Source organism: Protobothrops mucrosquamatus, unplaced genomic scaffold, assembly GCF_001527695.2.
Source record: "Protobothrops mucrosquamatus isolate PMUCROS unplaced genomic scaffold, P.Mucros_1.0 scaffold1757, whole genome shotgun sequence".
Classification (NCBI taxonomy): domain Eukaryota; kingdom Metazoa; phylum Chordata; class Lepidosauria; order Squamata; family Viperidae; genus Protobothrops; species Protobothrops mucrosquamatus.
Window position 1 is genome coordinate 145207 of NW_015387897.1, and position 23680 is coordinate 168886.

General features: G+C 43.6%; 1 protein-coding gene across 1 annotated transcript; it reads left to right on the forward strand.

Moving 5' to 3' along the window:
• Positions 1-1038: 1038 nt before the first annotated feature.
• Positions 1039-22573, forward strand: ZNF541 (zinc finger protein 541). The gene is made up of 14 exons (XM_015823064.1): positions 1039-1342; positions 3044-3287; positions 4828-6562; positions 6697-6755; positions 8543-8702; positions 14899-15232; positions 16130-16193; positions 16337-16479; positions 17009-17112; positions 17655-17730; positions 18129-18217; positions 18918-19058; positions 21010-21191; positions 22414-22573. Exons 1-14 carry the CDS (start codon positions 1039-1041, stop codon positions 22571-22573), a joined length of 3795 nt encoding a protein of 1264 aa, XP_015678550.1.
• Positions 22574-23680: the final 1107 nt, after the last annotated feature.

The window sequence follows — 23680 nt, forward strand, 5'->3', positions numbered from 1 at the left end:
TAATCAGTGCTATGACTATTATTTGTATGGGCAGCCATATAAATTACCCAAAATTTAAAAAACCCCTAAATTTCACATGAGATAAACGTTTTTTCACTGATTATCTTGACTATCTAATGAATTCCTCATTCCCTCCCTCCTCCGTTGTTTAGAATTATCCCATTCCAGTTTTCCTAGTGGTAATGATTGTATAACAATAAAATGAAGTGTGTTTTATAGATGATGCATTATATGAACAGGTGTTTTTTTTAAATGCTAGTATACAATATGCTTGGATATAGCTAAAGTGATCAGAACTTCAGATTAAATACTGAATGTACTTATGAGTGAATGTGAGTTAAAATTCCCTTTATTTTTCTTTATTTTAAGGACACTCCTTTTCCAGGATTTTCCCAAAAGGTAAAATACTGATACTGAAATTTTGCTGCTTGTTTTCACTATTATATAAGACAAAAATAAGTGCTGATGATTTTAGCTTTATTGCTGGTGAATGGCACCTCTAAGCAAATATTTAATTAAAGGATTTATAAAAGGAAAATACTGAATCAGCAAACATGAATCTTCATGTGTAATTTTGCAATATATATGCCCCGTTGCTAAATTAAGAGTACTGTTTTAGAGACAAAATAATCGCACACAGGCATTAAAAACCAATACTTTTAATATACTGCTTTTGCTAAAAGTACCCAGAGTGTTGCACAAAGCAATAAAAGAAGAGTATCATAATGAAAAATAAGAGAGTATGCCAAAATGTATATACTCTTCATAAAATCACAACAAACATGGAAAGCTGCAACAAAAAGAGCTACAGTAAAAGGGACAAAGCTGATTTGGCTTAAGAAACAAAGGGATCAAATACTTGCGCAGAAGTTTTAGGTTTTCCTCAGCAGAAACCGTTTTGAATAGCTCTGCTTAATAGAATTTCATTATCCGTTATTGAATTCCTTAGACATTGCTGACTGAAGAGATAGCCCCATTACTTCTTCTTGTGTGTCTGTGTGTGTGCGTTTAGGAAATAACTTCAAACACAGATTAAATATGGACCAGTATCATCTCAGTGATGACAGCTCACTCCATTCTGAAATTCAGCTTCCTGAATTTTCTGGGAACCAGGCTTTGGACTGTAGCGATACATTCAGCCATGATCTTTGTCCAGATATGAGAGACATGATTTATGCTGGACTGAACAATCTGGATGTGGATCCCAGCCTTTCAACGACAAACATAAACAGCGATTCATTGGAAGACAACCTGGACACCTTGTCTTTGTACTCAGTAAGAGACTGTGACTCTGCTAAACTCCTTGATGATTGTGACACAGACTCACAACCGCTATTGCAGGGTGAGTAATCCATTGCAGAGCTGGAGGTGGCCATATGTATAACTGACTTATTTTAGCTGTGGATTCAGGTCTTTTGCTTTATTAAACTTTATATTATTTCAGCTAAGGTAGCGTTCTTCAGGTGGATGTTTTCCAGAAGGGTTGGGATTTCAACTGTCAAGAATTCTCAGCCAAGTATAAAGAAATAGCTGTGCCAGGAGACTGTTAACTAATTCTGTATTTTGTATATATAAGGCTAATGCAAAAAGGAGATGCTTGGCAACTGACTCATATTTATGACGGTTGCAGTGTCCTGGGGTCACGCGATTCGCTTTTGTGACCTTTTGACAAGCAAAGTCAATGGGGGAAGCCAGAGTCACTTAACAACCGGGTTACTAACTTAACAAGGGCAGTGATTCACTTAACAGCTGTGGCATGACAGGTCGTAAAAAGGGGGCAAAGCTCACTTAACAAACGTCTCACTTAACAACAGAAACGTTGGGCTCAATTTTGGTCATAGGTTGAGGACTACAAAGTAGTAATGGTAAAAGGAGAGGCAATTTTTATGTGACGGCACCAAATTTTTAAACTGCCTGCCTCCAAGTAGCTCTTGTGGTATGTTCATAACAGTCTTTTTTGGCATCTGATTGAAGATTTTATTCTCGATATTTTAAAAACTTCTGAATGTTTTTACATATTGGTACTGCTTTATATTGCTGCTGTTTTTATATCATGTCATTCTGCCGCCTTCCCTTTAATACAGCGCTGTAGGTTTTTATCCAGTTTTATTATGTGCACTTTTGCCATTGATGACTCTTTGTATGTTATGCTTCAGAAGTAACTGGCTACTAAGAGGCCTCAAAGTGTAATAAATGAATCATTGCCAGAATTTAGTTCTGCATGTATATATTAAGCCTTCGTCTGTGGTTTTGAAACCGCCGGGTCTAAGCAAAAAAACAAACCACAGTATGGCGTGGCATGCCGTATGTAACATGAAACCATCCTGTGAGGCCTAATGTGGGTTCTTTGTTTTGGCTTAGCACGTCGTATGAACACCACCTGTATAACGTGTTAATCGTGGTTTAGTTTGTGGTCAAACAAACATTGTTTTGTACGTTTGACTGTCATCAGTCCTGGAATGAGCATAATTTCTCTTGCCATTTTTGCAGTCCCTGATGTCTCGGAGGTTGCTTCTTCTCTGGCACACGGGATACAAAAAGTTGTATCTGAAACATTCTGGGATCCTTTTGTGATGCCAGAAGCCTTTATTTTTTGGGTTAATCTTTACCACACTCCTCCAAGATAGGACAGCATCGTATAGATCAAGGGTCTTCAAACGTGGCCCTTTTATGACTTGTGGACTTCAACTCCCAGAATTCCTCATGCTGAGTCAGTTGCCAAGCCTCTGAATTTTGATGACGTGACCCCAGGGATGCCGCAACGGTCGTCAGCCTGAAAAACGGTCCCAAGTCCCTTTTTTCAGCGCCGTTGTAACGTCCAACTGTCACTAAACGGACTGTTGTAAGTCAGGGACTGCCTAAACCAGGGGTAGGCAACCTCGGCTCTTTTATGTCTCATGGACTTCAACTCCCAGAATTCCTGACTCAGGAATTCTGGGAGTTGAAGTCCATGAGTCATAAAAGAGCCGAGGTCGCCTACCCCTGGCCTAAATGGACATCCGAGACCATGCCTGTGAACTAAAAGTTGGTATTCCTCATTTAGAATTGGGGCTTTCCGCCCCTTCAGCACCAAAAGAAATGGAGCCAGGAGGCAGATCCGGTGCTGGCAGCGGAAAAAAGGGAAGACCCCAACAGAACGCGCTTCAAGCCGCTTTCTTGGACTGCAGCCTCTGTGGGAAGGTTTTCAGCAGCACCAGCTCCCTCAGCAAACACTACGTGACCCACAGCCAGGAACGGAAGCACGTCTGTAAGATCTGCGGCAAGGCCTTTAAGAGACAGGATCACTTGTAGGTATCTTTTCCACCCCGACGACTGAAGCGCTCTAGAAATAATAAGCGTCGCTGGCGAAATCCGCTCAGCGCCACGCAGGGGCTGACGAGGGGGCCCTCCAGAGTCCGAGGCGATTCCGTTTTTCCTGTCCTGGAAAAGACAAAAATCTGCCAGTTTAGGAGTCGCTCTGCTTAGCGGAGCTACTGTAGAACTTTCTAGCGTGCCAGGTTTTCACGTTTCGTACAGCGCTAGCTTGCTCTGGATTCTAGGGACGAAGGGGCAGCTGAAGAACAGAAGACAGATTTTCTAATGCCTGGGAAAAAAAATTAGTCCTCTAATTCGGGGGCGGGGGCAATTAATTTTCCCAAGGGGCCATTTGAAAAAGTGAGACTCGTGGAGGGCCGACCCAAGAGGGCTGTGAAAGTGTGCAAGTCTGCACCCCAAGCACGTATATAAATTGGGGGAAAAATAGTAGGCACCTTCAAAAATAAATGAAATCCACGCAGTCTGGACAGGGAGCGCCAAAGGGCTGGATACGGCCCGGGGACCATAAAATGGCCAGGTGTCTTCTAACTGTTTGGAGGCAGTTGAGTGATGGGTTCTGGCAACGGGACAAGCCATAAATAAGCTTAATTGCTAGCAAATTTTTAATACGACTTTCCTTTGGAACAGGGGTGGGGAACGATGGCCCTTTCATGACTTGTGGACTTCAACTCCCAGAATTCCTGAGCCAGCAGGAATTCTGGGGGTTGAAGTCCACAAGTCATAGAGGGGCCATCGTTCCCCCACCTCTGCTTTAGAGACAGAAAAGTCCTTGTGGATTAAAAAAAAGCTCATTGTTTTAGAAGGCTGTGGTGGACTCTGTCACTTTGATTTGATTTAAACTTTTTTGAAAAAATACAGGGGCGAGTAGTCCGCCCTATAAATCAAAATTATTGGGAAGGGACTGCTCATTCAGCCTTGCCTTCCTTATCGTTCTGCCCATTTCTATGGTCAAAGCAACTGAAGAAGCAGTAGCCATAGAAGTACTTTTGGCCAATGCAGTGGATGCATTCGGGACGAGAGGCTACACCAGGGGTAGGCAACCTTGGGTCTTTTATGACTGGTGGACTTCAACTCCCAGAATTCCTGAGCCAGCCATGCTGAGAGGAAAGGGAGAGGTTTCCATGCTGAGCCAATCTGGCTCAGGAATTCTGGGAGTTGAAGTCCACCAGTCATAAAAGACCCAAGGTTGCCTACCCCCTGGCCTAGGCCTGTATTTCTCAACCTTGGCCACTCAGAGATGGGTGGACTTCAACTCCCAGAATTCCCTTTCCCCTCAGCATGGCTGGCTCAGGAATTCTGGGAGTTGAAGTCCACGAGTCATAAAAGAGCCAAGGTTGCCTACCCCTGGGCTACACCATAATGCTCCCTTTTCTTGCATCATCCTCGGTCTCAGTGTACGATGATGGGAGCGATTTTAGTATTGGAGAGCAACGAGAGTTAAGCCTAGACCTTCTTTGCATGTTTCATGGGTTTAATCTTTTTTTTATATATATATTTTAAAAAAACCATCAGGAGCGGCCACATGCTGACTCACCAAAAAACAAAGCCCTTCATTTGCATAGAACAAGGTTGCAACAAGAGCTACTCGGACCATCGATCGTTGCGCCGGCATTACGAAATGCATCACGGCCTGCGGCTGTTGAAAGACGAGGAAGCCTGTGAGAGCACGACGCCTTCCCACGACTCGCTCGCCCAGATGGGACAGACCGGCTTGAGAGCCGCAGAAAGCTTGGCTGCTCACCCAGACTCGCCAGGGCCCAACAATTCCATCCTGCCCAACCGAGACTTGCTGAGATGTATTGTCAGTAGCCTGGTGGGGCCAAAGCTGCCGTCCACCCCGTCGTTGTCGTCTGTCGGACAGAGTGAAACTGACCCTCGAGGACCCTTGCAACCTTGCAGCTCGGTCTACGGCCAGATTTCGTGCCTTCCCACCAGCGCCGCAGCGGTCAGAGAAACCCCCGGCGAGAAAGCCATGAAGGAGATTTACCCTTGCCAAAAGAACGTGCCTTCTTCCAGCATGTACACGATCATCAACACCGGGAATTTATCGATACTGGGGCCCTCGGAAAGCCGTACAAATTTCCCCGACCGGCCTCCCCATTCGGAACGCGAGCTCCCTTTAGAAAGCAGCGCTTTGGAATATTGGTCCAACAGCGGCGTCCCTCGTTTTCCCTTACTCCGAGGCCAAAAGGTCCCCACCACCACTCCGCAGCCAAGCGGCAGCGTCCCGTGGGCCAGAAATGCGCCTCCAGTTGGCCCCAAAACCAAAGGACATGGTCTCTACATGGCTCAACTGCCTTCTGCTGGCCATGAGGCTTCTCAAGGGATGGTGGGGCCACCCCACGCGTTTGACTCCGCGAGACCCAGCTTCGAGTGTCCAGATGTTTTACCGTTCCCCCCGGCTTCTTTGAAGACCCAAGGGGAAGCTTCTGCAGAGGCCAAACTCAGATGCTTTGAAGAGACCTTTAGTCCAGCGGCCAGACTTTCGGACGTCCCAAAGCATAGCCTCCTCCAGAAGGGCGAGGCCGCGCCACTCTTCCGGCCTCTCTTCGCGAAACCCCAGGAATCCTGTCTGAACCAGGACCAGGTGCAAGTCCAGAGTCATCTTTTCCAGAGGATCACCAAATCTCAACACATCGTGTCCCACACCAAGGTGCTGGCTCCGTCCAAGCTGGCAGCTGCGGGGGTCGACCCGGGGGGAGCCAAGTCAGCTCCCCATGGCTTTCAGCAGCAGAAAGATTTGGGTCGCCCGGCGGCGCAGCCGGTGGGGAACGACGGGCCTCCTTTGACTCCGTTTCAAGCAGACTTTCCATCGGATCTCGAAAAGCTGCCTCTGCCGTCTTTTCCGTCGTCTGCCGCGCCCTCTGGAACCGCGAGCGGCATTTCTCACGCGAAGCACCCCCGGCCTTTGAAAAGATGTCTAGAGTGTAAAGAGTTTCCCAGCCCTAGTCAGTCCGCCTCGTATGAAAACACCCCAGGAAACCACACTTATGGGAAGCCAAGGCAGTTGGAAAAAGACTCCCCTTTGCCAAGAAAGAGAGAGAAGACCAAGGCCTGCCCTAAAGAGTTGGGCAGCAAGGGACACTCTCGCAGCGGTAGACCCCGCCGGAAGGAGAAACCCAAGTTTGACATCGCATCCATGGCTTCTCCCAGCCAAGTCGCCATGGCTTCCTTTTCTTTGCCCAGTACCTCATTTGATAGCGGGTCCAGAGGGAAGCCCAAGCTGACGATTTTCAACAGAATTCAGGCAAGTTTTTAAAGGCTTCTTTTTTTAGAAATCAGAATAAGCTTCTGAATAATAGGCCTCATTTGTAGACGAAAGAAACCTATTTGTATATGCGTTTAATTTCTTCCTTCCTTTCTTTTTTTTGAAAAACACAGGGTGGAAATATCTACAGCTTTACGAATGCGGTCAAAGAGGAATGCTTTTCCCCTGGATGGTAAGAAGGGGTTTATTATGCTTTAATCCTGCCAAAAATATTAGTGTGCGTACGTGTCTGTGTGTGGGTGCATGTGTATGTGTATATACACACACGTACACACACACACGTACACACACATACATACATACATACATACATACATACATACATACATATTAAAAACCGTACTAAAAATAGAAGGATGATTCCTGGGTGCACTCATGACGAGAGATAAAAAGCGTGAACACCAGGAAAGGTTTAAAAACTATAAAAGTTTTAATAAGTTAAAATCCTAGCTTTCGCCGGCCACTGCCAGCATCATCAGGGATCAATCCAGGTTGATGGGAGCGCTTATTTATACATGACCAAGTTGTTTTTGCGCCCGGCCCCTGGATGCCGCCACGGGGCCAATCGATGTTCCGGTCGCAGTTTCTGTATCATTAGCCAGTTTATCCTCGCTACTCCTATCCTCATACACCTTGTTACTCACTTTCCTCCCCCCCCCCTTTTTTCTTCCGTGCTCCTACGTTAGCTTCATGCCCTACCTTGCTAAGAACGAGTCTATGTTCCATGCCTCCAGAACATTCGACCCCCTTTTTCTTTTTCCTTGCACTGGGGTATCCCATAGAGGTGAGTTTCTCATCACCCCCACCCCATTTCCGCTCATCGGTTTGGCCACCACCCTCTCCATCCCTGGGTGCCCCGTGGGGTATCCTATCTTGGCTCGCGCCCTCCGGCATTCCCCCCTCTCCCTTTCTGCGTCTGGCGATCTCACAGCCATGATCTTCAATCGTCAACGTCACTGCCTCCTCCTTATTGTCACTACTGACTGTCCAGGAGCGTGTGCCTGCCCCTGCCCTATCCGCTGCCCTACCCAATCGTCCCACCGTTCCATCTAATCGATCCCCCCCCCCCCCATCCAACCAATCCCCCCCCATCCAACCAATGTGTGTGTATATATATATATATATACACATACACACACATACACAGACATATCTATAGCTATATCTGTCATCTATCAACATATATACATATATACGCATACATATATACATACAGAGAGAGAGGGGGGGAGAGACTTAATTGCAAATATAGTCACAAAACAAATATTCTTCACCATAGTTGGATAAACAGTCAGAGATACACTCCTGCTTTTGTTCAAGTAATTTCAGATGTACTGGCCACGTCCCTTGATATTACTTCTGACAAAGGTATCCAGAAAAATAAGCCAGAAGAGAGCTAAAAGCTGGCCCACTAATAATAATACTTAATGTTAGTGTGTCAGAGGCAGAATTTGGGAAAGCCCAGGCGGAAAGCTTATGCAAATAATGAGGTTTCTGTTCCTCACGCTAATAAAACCGAGTTAGGTAAATAAGCCTCCAGCATTTAACAGATTATAGTTCAGTACATATATGGGGAAGATACCGTACTCAGGAAGCAGGCAGAGGATCGGCACTTCCAAAGATGGCACTTCAAAAGTGATTTGTAAGAAGGCACACCAAGAAAAGGCTAAATCCGACTGGGCTGGCCCTCTGCAGCTCTCTGCTTCCTGGTTATTATCTCTTGGACGGCCCTTCTTTATGTATGATGCCCCAGTGAGGTTCCTTCCCCAGTTAACGGTTCAGTGGCAAATGATCCATGGAAGGACTTTCCCCCCCACCCCCCTCCCAGGCTGGATCTCTGAAGTACCAGAACCTAGTTAGGGTTGTAACATGGTTGGAGTACAAATCATAACATAGAAATTCAAGCTTTCTAATAAACTACGTTTCTCACCTTAAACTTACATCGATTGTTGCCAACAGTAGTAAGACTGAGGCAGATCTTGGAGACAGGAATGAGAAAGGGAACAGCTTTCGCTGTGCAACCTGCCATCAGCTGTTTTATACCGAAAGGGGCCTGAACAGTCATATGTGTTTCTATGGTGAGCAGTGGCAGTCTCCGTCAGGGAAGGAAAAGCAGCAGGTAAAAGGAAAAAAAAAATCACCTTGGTAAATGAATGTTTGTTACCGCCGATGCCGGAGTCGCGCATAAAGAGGAGGAGGTCCTAGCGGAGAATGAATCTCAAATGTTTTGGTCAGTCTTCGTCTCGATTCTGCTCTCTGTGGGGCCCTTGGTGCTCTCTGAACTTGGTGGTTTTCCTGCAGATGTTTCATGACCCCGCTAGGGAGTGTCATCAGTGCTAGAAAGGAATGGGGTTGTTTCTTCTTCTTCTTCTTCTTCTTCTTGTTCTTCTTCTTGTTCTTCTTCTTCTTCTTCTTCTTCTTCTTCTTCTTCTTCTTCTTCTTCTTCTTCTTCTTCTTCTTCTTCTTCTTCTTCTTCTTCTTCTTCTTCTTCTTCTTCTTCCTCCTCCTCCTCCTCCTCCTCCTCCTCCTCCATATCCGTTATCGGACGTTGGCGATCCTGTTTTTATCAGCAGCCGCACAAAAAAGTGCTGCTGAGTTTTGTCCAAACCAGCCCCTTAGATTTTGAAGCCATGATGTTCTTCTTCTGCCTGGACCTCGTTTGCCTTCAATCTTTCCCTGGAGGATTAAATGGAGTATGCCGTGTTTTTCTGGGTGTCGCATCACATGTCCGAAATATTCTAATTTTTGTTTTTTAATTGTTTTGATGATTTCCCTTGCCTTTCCCAGGCGGCTTCTCACCTCATTTCTGATTTTGTCTTTATAAACTCCACTCCTGTCTAACACTGATGATGTTCCCTAGCTGGGTCATGAAACGTCGGCAAGAAACCCACCAAGCTCAAAGAGGACCCCACAGTCGTTGACATCCTCCTCATCCTCCTCCCCCTTCTTCCTTCTTCCCACCTTCTCCTCCACTCCACAAACCGCACTCCCTATTAGCACTGATTATGTTACCTAGTTAGGTCATGAAATGTCTTCAAGAAAACCACCAAGCTCAGAGAGCACCGAGGACCCTAGTCTTCCTCCACTCCATAAACCACCCTCTCTTCTAGCACTGATGATGTTACCTAGATGGGTCATGAGACATCTGCAAGAAAACCACCAAGGACCCCACTGTTCAACCTTGAGCTACAAATGTTCTCTGTTATTGGTATTCTGCTCACTGCATTCCTTACCTTTGATCACCAGATCTTCCCTTAACGTTTCCGGAAGACGTTTGCGTACTACACTTCTTATTTCTGAGCAGAGCTATTTTTTAAAACTCGAAACATTGCCAGGATGCCTTCAGCGAGATAAAATGTCATCTTTTGACATGCTAAGGACGGAGTGCTCCTTTGGTCCTTTTTTCCTAGACTGTTGCCCTGTAGAACTCCTTTGCTATCAAGCTTTTTTGTTTGTTTGTTTTTTTACCGGTAAAAGCTCCAGGCAGCTAATAATCCGTGTAGAGAAAAACAACCTACTGCATTAAAAAGGATGCTGAACATGCCAGTGGGGATACGAAGCTATCTTCAATAAGATAATTGCACCTCATGTGTGTGAAAGGCTTTGAATGTTGAGAAATTGCTATATAAATGCTAATAATTATTAATCCACAACCCAGTCTTTTGGCTATTTATCTGAACGTAGCCCAGCATGGTTATTACTTAGGGTTGGCTTCCGGGAAGGTATGATTAGAATTGAATATAATGAAATTTAACTTCCAGTTAAATGTATCTAGGATTACAGCTATAACAGCTTTGAAAGGGGGAATGTGAACCATTTTGGGTTGGTTTTTTTTGTTTCATTTGGTAGTTCTTTCCAGGGTAGCGTGGTGATCTTGTGGGGAGGACTCTCACCTCCCACTCGGAAGGCTGCCAGTTCAATCCTAGTAGCGGCAGATGTTTCTCCCTTAGGGCACAAAGAGAAAATACTTGCTGCAAACTGAACTTCCACGTAGGCATCAGGAAGGGCATCCGGCTAGTAAACTCTCAGCCCCATTTGGTCACCCAGAATTCTACCCCAAATTAAGGAATTACCAGGTTGTAGAAAGAAAAGCAACAAAAAAAATTATTTCTTTCCACTGGTTTTTAAATCTTGAAATATCTATTTCCAGATTAAGTCCTTTGGAAAGACCCATACAGAATCTGGGACAAAATTACAGGTAGCCCTCAACGTACCACCTGTCGTTTAGCGACCGTTCAAAGTTCCCCCAAAAGGTACTTCCAACCCAGTTACAACGCCCCTCCCCCCAGTTACCCCATTGTGTTTCAGGCACTAGGCAACAACCACCCCAACATTTATGGCCATTTGCAGAGAGTCCCACGGTCACCTGTCTGCAATTTATGACATTTTTTCCGAAAACCGGCGTTTACTTCTGATTTGGGGGCAAAAATGCCCCATAACAAACAATGAGTTTGCTTAGCAGTGAGTCGCTTAATGACCATGGTGACTCATTTAACGACCACCACCATGAGGTCATAAAATTTATAACTCACAATTTATGACCATGACGGGCAGGCTCCGTTAACAGTCGTAAGTTGAGGACCACTCGCAGTTTGAAAGAATTAACCAGCATTTGTATTGCCGCTTGTAGTCTTGTTGCTAGAATATATATTTCTTTTTTTTTTCTATTTCCCTTAAGGCCTATGAGGCAGAGCAGTTCCAGCTTCAGAAGTGGCCCTTCCTGGCAGCTGCAGACAGAGCTGTCCCTCCCGAAATGAACAGGTCTTCAGAAGAGGGAGCTGTGGCCCCTATAGTCATGCCTGTCTCTGTGCCCATAATGGCTGCCCACCAACAGCAAGTGGGTGGTGGTTTGTATTTTATTAATTTTAAGCTGCAAAGATAAATTAATTGTTTTTAAGTTCTGGTTAATGCAGCAATTCATGGAACTTGACATGTCGTGCAGCAGTCTGTACAGAATTAGCTGTTTTGAAGAATTAGAAATTTATGGTTTTATTTTGTTGCTTAGTCTATAAAATGAGACAAAGAGTTGTGAATTATGGGCTCTTTTTTATGAGCATTGTTTTTCCATACCTTATAGCTGATTGCATGGTGTACAGGAATAGAATAAGAATAGAATAAGAATAAGAATAGAATAGAATAGAATAGTGGATTGAAGAACAGAACAGAACAGAATAGAATAGAATAGAATTCAATTCCAATTCCAATTCCAATTCAATTCTTTATTGGCTAAGAGTGATTGGACACACAACGAATTTGTCTCCGGTGCAGAAGCTCTCAGTGTTGATACAAGCAACAAGCTATTAAATCATGATTATAATCATAAAATTTATTCATCATAGATCATAAGATACAACACTCAGTGATATAGGGTATTAAATAAGCAATCAACATAAATCATACTAGGATACTAAATAAAACAATATAAATCGTAAGATACAAGCAACGAAGAGTTAAACCTCCCAAATGTGCTGGAATTGTTAGAAATATTTGGGCTTTGCTGTGTCTTCAGGGACATAAACATATCTGCAGTAGAGTTCCAGACTTAAACTAGGCCAATAGCCTTATTACTTTGTAACATGGGTAGTTCTCAACTTATGACTGATAATTTAGCAGCCGTTCAAAGTTACAACAGAGATACTGAAGACCCAGTTTCAGTTATGGCCGCTGCAGTGCCCCTCCTGCTGTTCATTATTGTGAAGGCAGGACAACTAATCAAGGAGAGAAGCAACCTAGAACTAAGGAGAAATTTCCTAACAGTGAGAACAATTAACCAGCGGAACAACCTGCCTCCAGAAGTTGTAGGTGATCCAATTCTGGGGGCTTTTAAGAAAAGATTGGACAGCCATTTGTCTGAAAGAGTATAAGGTCTCCTGCTTGAGCAGGGGCTGGAATAGAAGACCTCCAAGGTCTCTTCCAATTCTGTTAATTCTGTTATTCTGGGTGGTTTACAATGTCAGCATTATTTGCATATGGCCCCCAACAATCTGGGTCCTCATTTTTCCAACCTCGGAAGGATGAAAGGCTGAGTCAATCTTGACCTTTGTCAGGATCGAACTCCAGGCTGAGTTTGCCTGCAGTACTTCAGTTAACCATTGCGCCACCAGGGCAAGATAACGTATGAAGCTCAGTGAGTGCTGTAAAGCACTATGGGGTGGTATAGAAGTCTAAACGTTAAATACTATTGCTATCTTGTAAGGGATATATATGCCTGTAAGGCTGGCTGTGCCCACGCTGCAGATGGAGCTTGCCTGGGAAACGATTGAGACATAGTGATTTGCCTCAAGCTACCTAATCTATGACCCAGTTGTGATGCAGCTCACCAGCATCCTGATTTGAGCTCAGCCATGTTTATGTCACAAGTCAAACCCTAAAGGAAGCTGGCCACACGTAGGCCATCGCTTCTCCTTTCGGTTGGATCTCGGCTTCTTCAATTCCTACGCAGGGATTTCTCAGTGTCTCTTCTGTCCTTCCTAAAGGAAACTGGAACCATCGCCTTCTCGGCAGATATGGTAGGACGGCTGCTGAGTAAAATAACAGTGGAGGAGTAGAAGCCTCCATTTTATAGTCGTTTAATAGGTAAAACTACAAAATGGTGCCTTTCCAAGGCTCTCTAGATTAGGCAGCACTAGGTCTTATTAATTAATGCTAGGTGAGAAAGTGAAGTCCTAAGTCAGTGATGGGGAACTGTGGTCCCTTTATGACTCGTGGACTTCAACTCCCAGAATTCCTGAGCCAGCCATAGCTGAGGAGAAAGGGAGAGGTTTCCATGCTGAGCCATGCTGGCTCAGGAATTCTGGGAGTTGAAGTCCACATGTCATAAAGGGGCCATAGTTCCCCCACCCCTGCCTTAAGTCAACATTTATAGATAGAAATGCTGTAGCTGGAAGAACAGTATAGTGATGTCACAATCCCGTCGCCAACGGAGTTGGCATTTTCAGTTTCCCTTCAGGATTGCAGCTTCCAACCTTCTTTAAAGTATTTTTTTAAAAAAATGAAAACTAGACTAGCAGTAATTCTTTTTTATTTGGCTATTGATCTCCCCCCCTACGGTTATTCACTGTTGAGATTCTGAAACCCCCTGGGCATGGGCAAGGCAGTACAGATAAAGGATTTTCTGAATAGCTCTGACAGGCTACAATTCCTGGGATTCTCTGGGGGAGAGAACATTTAATACGATATCAAACTCGATATATTGGCTGCTATGGCTAGATCTTGGTTGTCGTTTGCTTTGGTAGGCGAATGTCAATAAAATCTTTGGTTATCGGGATTGTGTGATGGTTTGGGTATGTGTAGGTGTAGGTTTGAGAAAGAAACATAATTTGCCAGTTTGATCTAAGGATTAAGGCACTGGGGTAGAAAGCAGGAAACGGTGAGTTCTAGTCCTGCCTCAGCCCCGAAAGCCAGTTGGGTGAGTTTGGGCGACTCGCAAGGAGACGGCGAGTTCTAGTCCTGCCTTAGGCGTGAAAGCCAGCTGGGTGACTCAACCCAATCCACCTGACAGGCTTGTTGTGGGGAAAAATAGGAAGAGGACAGTGTGTTGGATATAGTGAATGAGTTATTTGTAAAAATTAAGGTGGGATACAATTAAATGAAACAATTTTAAGACACATCATAAAAGCTGAAGCAGACTTATTTATTTATTTATTTATTTATTTATTTATTTAATTAAATTTTTACCCCGCCCTTCTCCTTACGGACTCAGGGCGGCTGACAGCCTGATAAAATGTTCTGTTATTCGGGAGAGCAGCATTAGAACTAGCATAAAACACGTAAGGAAAATGATTTTGACTAATCATTGGAGAAACTTCTTAGCGTGGCGTGGTGACCTCACAATCGGGAGGCTGCGTGTTCAATCCTACGTAACGGCAGATATTTCTCTCTCTGGGCACAAAGAGAAAATGCCTGCTGCGAACTCCGCGTAGGCATCAGGAAGGGCATCCAGCCAGTAAACGCTAAGCTCCATTCAGTCGCCCTGACTCCACCCCAATGCGAGGGATTACAGGGTCGTTAAAAAGAAAAAAGAAATAGTAGGAACTCCTTAAGTCAAAGCTGTTTGACAGTGTAAGAGACAACCTGGGTACACTTGATTCTAGAGAAACCAAAGCCGAGGCTGGACTGGATCCTATAGTCGCGGGATCCCTGCCGTGTAGCATTCCCACTTACAAAACACCGTGATTCTCGTAGTCGTTGATAGCTTGAATAGTTGGGACAAAGATGCCGTACTCCTTTTAAGGATACACCACCATGCAGGCCGCCTTGATTTTTTGTTCTTCCAGCTAATCAATCTAAGCTGGGCTCCTTTTCTCTTGGGTAAGGTGAACGAGAAGGAAAGCCAGGATGATAAAGATCTTCAGGAAGGCATGCCCCCCAAGAAGAAGAAGAAGAGGGCTCATCCCAAATCCCTGCTCATCCCGCCTCCTTCACCTGCTGGGAGTGAGATTCAGCCTGGTCCCGGAGGATGCTACCAGAGTAACCTTCGCTCACCTGTCTTCCTCATGGACCATTTTCTTCAAGGCTTAATGCAGTTCTCTCCGTACACACCACCCCCAATGCTCAGCCCCATTCGGGAGGGCTCCGGGCTCTACTTCAACACTCTCTGCTCTGCTTCTACAAATCCCACTCCTGCCTCGATGTACACCTCTGTTTTAGGTAATTACCCAGCCCTCAGCCTCCTGACACCTCCTTTGCATAAAACTGCCCAATAAATGCACTATTTGTATTGCCTCTCTCTCTGTCTGTCATTCTCTCTCTCTCTGTCTGTCTGTCATTCTCTCATTCTCTCTGTCATTCTCTCTGTGTCTGTCATTCTCTCTCTCTCATTCTCTCTACCATTCTCTGTCATTCTCTCTCTGTCATTCTGTCTGCCATTCTCTGTCATTCTCTCTCTCTCTGTGTCTGTCTGTCATTCTCTGTCATTCTCTCTCTGTCATTCTGTCTGTCTGTCATTCTCATTCTCTCTGCCATTCTCTGTCATTCTCTTTCTCTCTGTCTGTCTGTCATTCTCTGTCATTCTCTGTCATTCTCTCTCTCTCTCATTCTCTCTGCCATTCTCTATCATTCTCTCTCTCTCTCTCTGTCATTCTCTCTCTGTCATTCTCTGTCTGTCTGTCATTCTCTCTCTCTCTCTCTCTCTCTCTCTCTCTGTCTCTCTCTCTGTCATTCTCTCTCTCTCTCTCTCTCCATTTATTTCTCCCCCCAAGAAGAGTATAGTTCTGTCTATCTCTGTAAACTTTATTTATCATCGCTATTGATAACAGTTACCCTGTGGTAAAGTAGGGCGGCCGATAAAGTTTATAAATATTGAAAATGGTCTAGCCTCACTGAACACCTGCATTTTTATCTCTCTTTTTTTGTTTTTGTCCTTTGGGGGTTTTGGTTTTTTTTTTAAATAATTTTGAGAAAGTTTTGTGATTGAACCTGTAAACGAGCAGTGAGAAATAGAAAAAAACGTACGGGTCCCACCCTTCGTCCTGCTGCCAAGGTTGCAGCTGACAAAAGGATTCCTAAAAGTTGATTTTGCTTTTTAACTTGTGCTTTTATTTTTAGATGGAATGGATGGAGCCTTTCTATTCTCCCTTGTGAAAGATACTACCAAAATTAACATAGAACCGTAAGTGAAATGACGACAGTTCTTAATCAATGGACACAATAACATCTTACGTTCTCCCCCTTTTTAAGGATCTGTAGCAAGCACGATATTTGGGCTGCCGTAACTATTCTTCTGGGTTTTACATCTCTTTTCTGTCATTTCAGGCACATTAACATTGGGAGCCGGTTCCAGGCGGAGATCCCGGATCTCCAAGACAGATCAAATCTAGAGGACTATGAGCACCCAGCCTCACTTGTCTGGAAGCCCTGGGGAGACATCGTCACGAATAAGGAAACCCAAAAAAGAGGTGCGACAACAGTTTTGCCTCTTTTCGAGGCTCTTCCCACCCCACATGCAGACTCTTCTTTTACTTCTACAGATAGTCCTCAACTTACGACCCCAATGGAGCCCCAGTTTTTTCCATTGCTAAGTGAAAAAATTTGTTAAGTGAGTTTTGCCCCGTTTTACAGCCTTCCTTGCCACAATTGTTAAGTGAATCACTACAATTGTTAAGTTAGTAACACGGTTGTTAAGTGAATCCGGCTTCTGCTTGTCCGAAGGTCGCAAAAGGGGATTGCATGACTCCAGGATATAAATAGGAGTCAGATGCCAAGCGTCTGAATTTGGATCACCTGACCCTGGGAATGCTGCCACGGTCGTAAGTGTGAAAAAGCGGTCATAAGTCACCGTTTTCAGTGGCTGTTGTAACTTTGAACCGTCACCAAATGAAACTGTTGTAAGTTGAGGACTATCTGCATGCTATTGTAATTGCAATCGAGCAGAACTTGACGTCTCCTTAAAACAAATTATCCTTCTAAAAACAAATCCTTTTGCAGTGGCAGATCTGCTAAAGCTGGCCTGCTCCAGTGCGATGCCAGGCGGAGGGACCAATTTGGAACTAGCCATACATTGTCTCCATGAAGCCCAAGGAAACATTTTGGTAAGATGGAGGCTTTTTTTTGCCACATGTGAAAAACCCTATTTCCTCTTTCAAATGAACAATTCTAGGGAGTCACCTAATGGTAAGGCCGCTTCTTGCAGAGAGCGATTAGGAATCGTTGGTTGGGGGCACACATTGCAGGAAACCTGGTTTGTTAAACAGGCCGTTTTAGCCAGCTGCATTCAGAATACTGCGCCATATTGTGGTATATTAAACATAGTGGTTGATGGCACGTGTAATAACCCAAAAGCAAATGAATCATATTAAAGCTTAGCATAGTGCATACGCCCATATCATCTAAACAGGGTGGGGAACTTTGGCTCTTTTATGACTCGTGGACTTCAACTCCCAGAATTCCTGAGCCAGCCGTGCTGAGGGGAAAGGGAGAGGTTGCCATGCTGGAGCCATGCTGGCTCAGGAATTCTGGGAGTTGAAGTCCACCAGTCATAAAAGAGCCAAGGTTCCCCACTCCTGATCTAAGATTTCCCCGACTGCTTCTATTCAACAAGAGTTCATGAGAGTCTTCTCTAAAACCATTCTAGGAAGCGCTGGAGATGATGCTACTCCAAGGGCCACAGAAGCCTCCTGGCCATCCTCTTGCTAACTACCATTACTCAGGTAAACGACGGTGACCTCACTTGGTCAGGATATAACCATGGTGTTAAGATATTTAAATTTAGAAGCTGCAGTGTGCGAGAACACACAATTGTGGTTGATTGGGTTGCTGTGGATATGGAGAGGGAATTTCTCTTTTCCCCCCCTCGTGTGCCCTGTGTGCTCTGTGTTTTACCTCAGGATGCTCCTGTGTGCTCTGTGATTTACCTCAGGATGCTCCTGTGTGCTCTGTGATTTACCTCAGGATGCTCCTGTGTGCTCTGTGATTTACCTCAGGATGCTCCTGTTTGCCTGGCAAAAATAAGCCAAAGGGAGGCAATAAAAGAGGTTCATTTCACAGGGGCGACAGGCCGTTAAACGGATTGCCTCTATTGCTAATTTCTTTCTTCTTGGAATTCCAGGTTCACATCTGTGGACTCCTGCTGAGAAGCAGTTGTTCAAAAAAGCCTTTGCCTTGCACAAGAAGGACTTCTACCTCATACAGAAGAAGGTAGCCTTTCACAAAGGGCAGCTTTCATTTCCTCTTTGAAAAAACATGTCCTCTGTTTGGAATATTCTAGCTTTTTTTCCTTCCCTTTACAGCCCATTAATTGTTCCAAGGCTGCACAGCTCAGTGCTCATTTACACTGGAGTAGTTGAGGTTATTTTCTGTCACAAGTAGACCTCGACTATTCGTTCAGCAAACATTCAGAGTTGTAACGGCACTGGGGAAAAAAAAATGACTGAGGACCGTTTCTCACACTTACGACCATCGCAGCCTCCCTACAGTCACATGATCAAAACTCAGACGCTTGGCAACTGGCTCGTACTTACGACAGTTGCTGTGTCCCGTGATCCCTTTTTGTGACCTTCAGACAAGCAAAGTCAAGGGGATTCACTTAACAACCGGGTTACTAACTTAACAACTGCCACAATTCACTTAACAACTGTGGCAAGATAGGTCGTAAAATGGGGCAAAATTCACTAAACAACTTGTCTTGCTTAGCAGTGAAAATTTTGGGCTCAGTTCTGGTCGTAAGTTGAGGACTGTCTGTGCCTGAATCGCAATCTGATCTCAGATCTTTTTTGAAGATGGAAAATGTGCCGAGAAAGACAGCAGTTGCATCTTGTTTGGTTTAGCAGTTTCAAACGATTCCTCCTGTTTTGCCCGTATTGAAATTATTTCTTTCCTCCTTCTCCTCCTCCAACAGATACAGACTAAGACTGTTTCTCAGTGTGTCGAATACTACTATAGTTGGAAAAAAATATTAAAATTCGACTGCAACCGAGCGCCAGTGGGAGAAAAGAGAGCCAGGACTGAGCAGGATGAGCTAGAATTGGATGAAGAAAAGGTAGAACAAGCTTGAAAAGTTGGTTGGGGACGACAGCTGAGATTTAGGATTTTTAAAAAGCTACAATTTCCCCCCTCCCCCCTTTTGCTGTACCCGCTGCTTACTTTAGAAAACTGCAGCCAATTTTCAGGGTCAATGCAGGAGGAGATTTCCCCGGTCTGTTTCTCTTTCCCTTTCCTGAAGCTGTCGGAATAAATATTTGTCTGTAAAAATTCATGGCATTTTTCCGTATTTGTATTTTGCAATCTGAGAAGTGGTTCTTTCCACACCATTGCAGCTTGTTGACTTTCAGGTTAAAAGTTGTGGCAGTTGCTTTTCTGGCTCTCTGCTCATAACTATTAAGCGCAGTGACCGCCTCCTAAATTGGAAGTGACTCTACTGTACCCATTTGAAGACTGCAGTTTTCCAAAATAGTTGGCGACTTGATTTTTTTTTTTTTAATCCTTAAAATAAAAATGGAGGCTTTCGGGAATCCGAACCCTGTCCTAGAGCCCTATTCCAAACATGAAACAAAATTGAAGATGAATATACATGTCCCGGGATAATAATATTGCAGGATCCAATCTGGATCAGTCACCGGGACCAGAGGTCTCGTCTTCCGAATTTTTGGACTCGTGCTGGTGCCGTCCTCGGGGAACTTCTCTCTAGCAGTGTGCGCGCATTGGGCTATTAAATACCTCACACCCCACACAAGAGCCCAAAGCACAATCCGACCCAGATTGGATCCCGCAATCAACAAAACTGTGAAATGCAAAACCCATCTGGCTATTGTAAGAATGCCCTTACCTGATTTATTGATTGGTTGATGTACAAATGATTCTGATACTGGTGCACCTGTGTGGCAGATAAGCACAGGATTTGATGATTGTATTCTTCCGCTTTTTTCCCTGGGATCGACAGGAAACAAGCTTTGTGTTCTTCGCACCTGTTAACCGTCCTGAATAAAAACAGGACTGTAGCAGGTAGCAGTGGACCAAATCCCCCATTCACACAGTCTGCCGTTTATTTTATTAAGTACTAAGCCAGTCGTGTGATTCAGCTTAATCTCTGTTTTGCTCCTGACAACTACGTTCACGTCTGCAGAGATTGATAGATGCATCGCATTAATGTTTTTATTGCACGGGCTCTATATTGTGTTTTTTGGCACGCTTCTTGTGTGAAAGTGCTTTCAGAACACTTGGTTGGCTTTGCCAGAACATAGTGGGGTGAAAAGGAAGTCCATTTTCCCAAAGAGACTTGCTTAGCGTCCTCTTCTCAAATTAATTTATCTTAAGATCAGTCTTTCGCTATGGCTTTGATGTAATGGTTTCAGCTTTGCTTGGGTCATGTTGTGGTCCTCTCCCTTACAGGTAGTTCTCGAGTTATGACCGGTTACTTAGCGACAGTTCAGTTATGACAGACACCCCCTCTCCCAAATGGTACTTACAACCCAGATTAGAAGTTCCAACAGCCTGGGAGCCCCCCAGCCACATGATTCCATTTTGGGTGTTTGGCATTATCTCAGTCATGTGACTGAGATGTATGACTTTGTTTTGTTTTTTTTTGCCAGAAACCAACGTTAACTTTTGGTTTTTGGCAAAAAACAGACATTGTGGACAATGGGGTCCACTTAACAACCAGGGTATTCTGCAGATTCACTTACTGACTACCGCGCAAAAAGTCATAAAGTCGGGTCAGGCCCATGACGGCCCCTTTAACAACCGGCACAACTTAATGACCATAATTCCAGGCTCCGTTAAGGTCATAAGCTAATGATGGCCAGAATGGTCTTCCTTGCTGGTTTTCACATGGCTTTTTAGGGTTATTGTATGGATCTATTGAATAATAGTTTGGGGCGATGGTGCTTTTAATTAAAGGGTCTATCTGAACATTTCTCAAGTAACGTTTATCATTGGAAAGCAAATGAGCTGCGAGTAATTAAAGCAACCCACGGATGTTCCATGACTTGCAGATTGTATGCAGCCCCAAGAAGAGGCACTGCCACCTGCCTGAACAGGAGAATAAGCTGAAATCAAGGAGTTACAAAAAAGCAGCGCATGGGGCCTTCAGCCCAACCAGCAGCCAGAAGGACGTTCTAGATACACCCAGAAGCACAGGCAGTCAGGGTGTATTCCCTTGTAAAGAGTGTCCCAGGTAGTACTGCAGCTTGTTCAACCTTTTGATGTTTTGCCATCATGTTTGGTTATAATGCTTAATCTCTAAAAACGCTCCCCGCTTCCCTGTTTGTCACGTTACGGTCATTTGCTGGGACATCTGAGAAAGTTTTGCCTTCATCTGATGGCCATTGGTCCACGAGCATCAGAAAAAGCTGGAGCCAAGAGAGAGCCTGTTTTGTTTTATTTTTACTTTTATTATTATTATTATTATTATTATTATTATTATTATTATTATTATTATTATTATTATTATTATTATTTTTACTTTTATTATTAATTATTATTATTATTATTATTTTTATTTTTATTTTTATTATTATTATTATTATTATTTTATTTAATTTAATTTAATTTAATTTTATTTTATTTTATTATTTTATTTATTTTATTTATTTTATTTTATTTTATTTATTTTATTTTATTTTATTATTTTATTTTATTTTATTATTTTATTTTATTTTATTTTATTTTATTTTATTTTATTTTATTATTTTATTTTATTTTATTTTATTTTATTTTATTTTATTTTATTTTATTTTATTTTATTTTATTTTATTTTATTTTATTTTTGCCTCCCGCCTTTTTCAATGACTCTGGTCAGGTTATAATTAAAAAAAAAACACATTTTACATTTGAAATACCAAATTCAAAAAAAAAAAACGATAAAAAAAATTAAAATATCCGAAATATCCAAAAAGAGCAGCCAAGACACTTGGCCAGTTAACAATACAGCGAGCACTCCAGACTCGAGAACACAGACAGGTTTTTAGGACCTTTAAAAAAGGCTAACGGGGTTGGAGCCGTTCTTAATTTCCAAAGAGAGGGATGTTCCATAGAGCAGGGGCCACTGCAGAAAAGGCCCTGCTTCTAGTTCCTGACAGCCGACATTCTTTGGCTGACGGGATCTGCAACCTGTCTGTTCTGCTCGATCTAGTTGGATGGGTAGAGGGTCTTGGGGGGGGGGAAAAAGTGATCCCTTTGGTACCCCAGTCCCAAGCCATGCAGGGCTTTAAAGATAACCACCAGCGCCTTGAGTTGCACCCAGAAACACACCAGTAAGCAATGCAGCTCACGCAGAAGTGGTGTTACACGTGCCCTGTATCTGGTAATTGTCTGTCTGTCTGTCTGTCTGTCTGTCTGTCTGTCTGTGAGAGAGACAACTGTACAACTGAAGAGTGCTGTCTCTATTTTGCCTCTAGAGTGTTTGACAAGATAAAAAGTCGGAACGCTCACATGAAGCGCCATCGCCTTCAGGAGCAAATGGAACCGATGATAAAGATTAAGTGGCCCATCAAGCACTTGAAAAACGAACCGAAGAAGGAAGAGAAAACCTTGAGCATGGATTTCCTCCAGTGGTAAACTGGGAAGGAGCAGTTTCAGGGTAAGGATGCTGTTAAAACTACTGGATGCCAGGAAAACGGAGAGGAAAAAAAAATCAGGTTTCTTGTAAAAATTATGTTTAATGCTGCCAATAGATAACGATTCCTAGCTTTGGCATCCCTGGGTCTGAGTTAACAATGGAGAGGCCAGCTTACATCGGAAAAGATCATCCATCCCTCACTACAGTATTGAAGGCCAGGAGTTGACATCCGGGGTGACGCAGCGGGGCCCTTAAGAAAAGAAACCCTCCCCCCCTTCATTACAAGTAGTTAAATTCATTGTATAATTTTGACACGATCATGTCCTCAGCTTCCGCGTTAACTCTAGGAAAAGCTGATAAGGTAGAAGGCAGGGGATTCACTGTGACACCATGGACAGTGAGAGTCGTAAAATTTACAAGAAATAAGGGAAAAGTTAAGATGGTAGAACTACTGTTGGTGCCAGCAGTTTGTTGCAATACATTTTAGCATCCTAGTATCTCTGTTCCAAGAAGTATTAACCATCTTTGTTGCAACAGAAACAAATAATAATAATACAGCATCTCACAGATCAACTTATTCTGATGTCAGCTTTAGCCATTTGTAGTAGGTATTTTGGGGCGCTTCTGTGCCAGTACAAATTAAACAAAAAACTCAATATTATATCGCACCGGACAACTCTTAACCCATCATACGTGCCTTAACGAATTAAGACTGCATTCAATTTTAGATACAAAGACTTGGAAGTATGTTTTTTTAAGTTTGTGCAAGATCTCCTGATCAGGCTGTTTCGAGGATGGTTTCTGGAATGTAATCCTCCCAACTAGAAGGATGTTATGGTGTTCAGTACAGAACAGGTTGATTCAGAGGATTAACTTCCAGATTTGAAGGTGTAACCTTAACGGGTAACTTAACAGTTGATTTAACTTACAAATCACATTCTCTGCCTATCGTATTTAGTTGTATGTCTTGTTCAATTGAAATGTTATGATACTCTAATTTTCTCTCTCTTTCTCTCTCTCTCTCTCTCTCTCTCTCCATCCCTCCCCAGCTGTGTCTTGTAGAGTTCTGTTAATACTAATTTTTTTTTTTTGGAGGAGGATAAAGT